The following is a 3,685-nucleotide window of genomic DNA, read 5'->3' as shown; positions in this document are numbered from 1 at the left end:
TTTTAATGACAGGTACTAGACCAAGGAATGGGACAGACTGCACTGCATTTTTAAAGTAGTATGACTATCGACATACTTGAGAAACGTTTGAACACTGTACATTACAACAAACTATTTAGCTCACTTCTACGCAAGTCAGCAAAAAAGCTAGGTGATCCAACATGATATGGCAGCTGCAAATTTAAAATGATAGTCACAGTCTAAAGCCAGAACAAAATCATCTCTGGAACTCCTATTTATAAAAAGGAATGAATGTACACGCCGCGCGCGCACGCAGACAAAAATCTTGAGGTTTTACTTATTGCTCTTACACAAGGCTGTGAGCAGGCAAATGTCTGGATCAGAAATTAGGTCAAACATGCATTTCAGCAGGCACAAAAAGTACAGGAAATTCATATTAACGAAACAATGTACTGTGTCACGTAATACAGGATGGTATTCTGCTAATATAATACTTACGTCATTAATACCGGATAAACTCCAGGTCTGCCTGTTGCATAATGTGTTATGCAGTGCGGTATTTTAACCTAATTTCTGATTTCTCTTTCATACTGTACCCTCCACATAGGGACGAAGAGGGGTGGTGTCCAAGACAGCCATTCTCTGCAACGCCAGAGAAACCTCGGCCTCAAGAGCTTCAGCTGGGCAGGTACAGCCAGAAGGAGGTTAACGCTACCAGCACTGTATGTATCTCCAGGACCTGCTCTTTGACTGCCTCGTGGTTTTGTGCAGTCATTGACAACTCAGATTAACAAATGCAGAAGTTGGTGAAAAACGCATCAGCGCTGTTCTCGGAGCATCCTCCAGCTACGCTATACGCTCCTGGTACACCCAGTAATTGCTACAGGGGATAAGGCAGTAGAGGGTCGAGTCCTGCATCTGGTCACTTCCTCAAGAGTCTTATAAAGGCAAGCGTTTTTTTTGTGAACTGGCTTTCCTTTACACAATAAGCAGCGTAGCATGGATGTCAGTAGAAATCTGGCTACCTACTGGCAAGAAGAGACTAGGACGTTCACAAGACACATTTTGGAATTCCCGCTGTTCCCTACTGCAACCAAATTTAACATGCCGCGGAGAGGTGTACACGTTAAGTACAATACTCGTAAGCCAGGTTCAAGGCATACTGCACGGGGGGCCTTGCACGAAAAAGGCATTGAATGTGTTATCTGAGGATTTTTTTTTTTTTTTTGCTGTGCTATGCATACATATAACAGTAGATAAAAACCAGCACAATGGTTCCTTTCCATACATGACCCAACACACGCCGTAACAATTAAGCACCGTATATGCCATTCTTCAGTTAACAGGAATCAAGGACAAAAACGGTGGTTTGGGAACAGGGAGGGGAAGAAATCCAGCACAAAGTTAGAGGTATGTTCCTGACAGAAGTCCCAGCTAAGAATGTTTCTTGTGAACCAGCAACTGGATTTTGTGACATAACCAGAAAACCACCGATGTCTACAGGGCCAATTTAGGCACTGCATAGTCAAAGTTATGTTCTCCAGTGTTATAATATGGCATTGAGCGATCTCTGATTAATTATTAGAAAGAGCAGTAGGTCACGCTTCAGGGAGGTTACGCTTTGTACTTGGAAAAAGAACCAGTGTAAATCAATAGCTTTTTACTGTCTTACTAATAAAAGTCTGTCACTTGCCCCTTGATCCGATCCCTAAATCTCACACAAATTTCAGCTTTCAGACTTGCCAAATACCCAAATTCACACTGAGCTGTGTTTTACTTACAAGCAGTACTACTAAAGCTAGCGGGACAGCTTAGAGCAAGGCGCTACTGCAGTGAATGTTCAGGAATTTGGCTCTTTCCAAGAAGTGAACTGCAAATGCCTGGGGTTTCATGACACCCACAGGTGGAGGGAGACACTTCCTGTGGGTTTTTTCAAATCTGCCCTTACGAACACCAACGTTTATAAGACTGAAATGTGGGAAAAGGCTCCATTATGCTCACCCAGACATTTTCAGACCAGGACACCCACAGCAGTTTAGGAGGGGTAGCCCAACCAGTAGAGGGTTAGGTTGGCCTGGGTTCTCCTCCCAGCTATGTCACTGCCTCTTACTAGATGCCTGCACATAAGGGTCCTTGGTCTCAGTAGGGATGGTGAGGCTTCCTTAGAGCAACTCCTGTGTTACACCATCCATGGGTGCACAGTTGCAACACCTAGGAAAGAGGGAGGCAAAATAGGTCTAAATTCTTTAAAAACAATTAAGAAAACCCAACCTCTAGAGAAAGAAAAAGAACAACAATTTTCTATCACGTCCTTGCAGGAAGGAGTCCTAGGACTTCTCATGGCCCATTTCTTCACTAATGGCTACGAAGGCTAGTCATCAGGAAGCCCTGCTGCCAGATCAAAGGTAAAACATGTCCAGTGTTTACTGTTCAAAGCGAACCTTTGTGTAAAGCCAGTTAGGCAGAAGTGTTTCGGCTGCATTTTTAGGTATTCCTCCTAGCCCACTCTGCTTCCCTGCTCGGAAGCTCCTTCAAATAAAAGATGTTGGAAGTGCCACTTCCCTGTAGCTGAAAAAAATGAAGAAAAACAGAGAGACAGAACACACACACCACAGAACAAAATGACTGCTTGTAAAATGCTTCCTTTTAAAAACTATTGTACAATTTCCTAACTTGGTTCAATTAATGCACTGTTTAAAACATATAAAATGCCTTACCAGCTAAATGATTTCTTGGTTTTACAAGTCTCCCTCCCTCCCCCCGTTAAAAAATAAATGCATGTGGGGTATTGAACACCTTGTACAGAGTCGCGCACCAATTCTCCTTTAATTCTACGTGGAGCAGTTTGGATTTTAATCTACTGTGTTTAGAGAAGAGCTCATACCATATACTTTACAGTATAACCAGCTACATAGATGTCTTTAATCTCGTAACACGATGAAGAAAAAAAACAATCACTGTAAGTTGCAGTCCCTTTGATAAATGATTATGGTGATGCATGCAGTCCTCCTCAGTGCCACTGCCGCCAGACACGGGACGTGATTTTCTCCGCACGCTGCCCAGAGGCCTGAGGCCGGGCTGCTGGGGGCCGCGGTCGGGCCGGCATGTCGCTGCCCTGGTGCACAGCGTCCTGCAGTCATTGGGCAAAGCTGCCGTGAATTGTCTCGCTCGATACCACCACCACCACCACCACCACCACGGACCCAACCCAACCCAACCCCCGGGGGAGCACACCCTCTCCCCGCCTCAGCCGCAGGAGATCACCGTGAAGCGCTTGGAAATGCATGACATGTTGTGGAGGACGATGCCCAGGAGAAAGACCAGGACGCAGGCCACCAGGATGACAGTGCAAACCCCTGACCAGGTGGAGCTTTTCACAACGCCTCTCCGGTCTCTCCTTGGAGAGGGGCAAGGGCAGCATGTAGCACCCGTTGCTAGGGAGTTTGATGAAGACAGGGGTGTGCTCCGAGGTGTGGGGGATCGCAATGACGGCGATCACCTCGGGGTCATCGGGCAGCTGCGACACAGAGTACCCCGGCGGCAGCTTGGTGATCCCGCGGCACCAGGGGCACCGCAGGTCCTTCTGGCTGGTCCTCATCTGCTGCAGGCACACCGAGCAGCAAGTGTGCTTGCAGTCCAGCAGTTTGGGCCGCCGGCGGGGGCTGTAATAGTTGAAGCAAATCTGGCACTCCAGCAGAGAGTCCTGGGAGAGGGTCTCCATGGC

General features: G+C 46.8%; 1 protein-coding gene across 1 annotated transcript; it reads right to left on the bottom strand.

The window, feature by feature from the left end:
* Window positions 1-3,186: 3,186 nt before the first annotated feature.
* RNF152 (ring finger protein 152) lies at window positions 3,187-3,682 on the bottom strand. Its single transcript, XM_009635715.2, is given in 2 exon segments — window positions 3,187-3,355; window positions 3,357-3,682. Coding segments are annotated over 2 exon segments (474 nt in total). The 3' UTR covers window positions 3,187-3,207.
* Window positions 3,683-3,685: the final 3 nt, after the last annotated feature.

Source organism: Egretta garzetta, unplaced genomic scaffold (genome assembly GCF_000687185.1).
Source record: "Egretta garzetta isolate BGI_Z169 unplaced genomic scaffold, ASM68718v1 scaffold463, whole genome shotgun sequence".
Lineage (NCBI taxonomy): Eukaryota > Metazoa > Chordata > Aves > Pelecaniformes > Ardeidae > Egretta > Egretta garzetta.
Note: the sequence above shows the minus strand (reverse complement) of the source record. Positions and strands in the feature narration are given on the sequence as shown.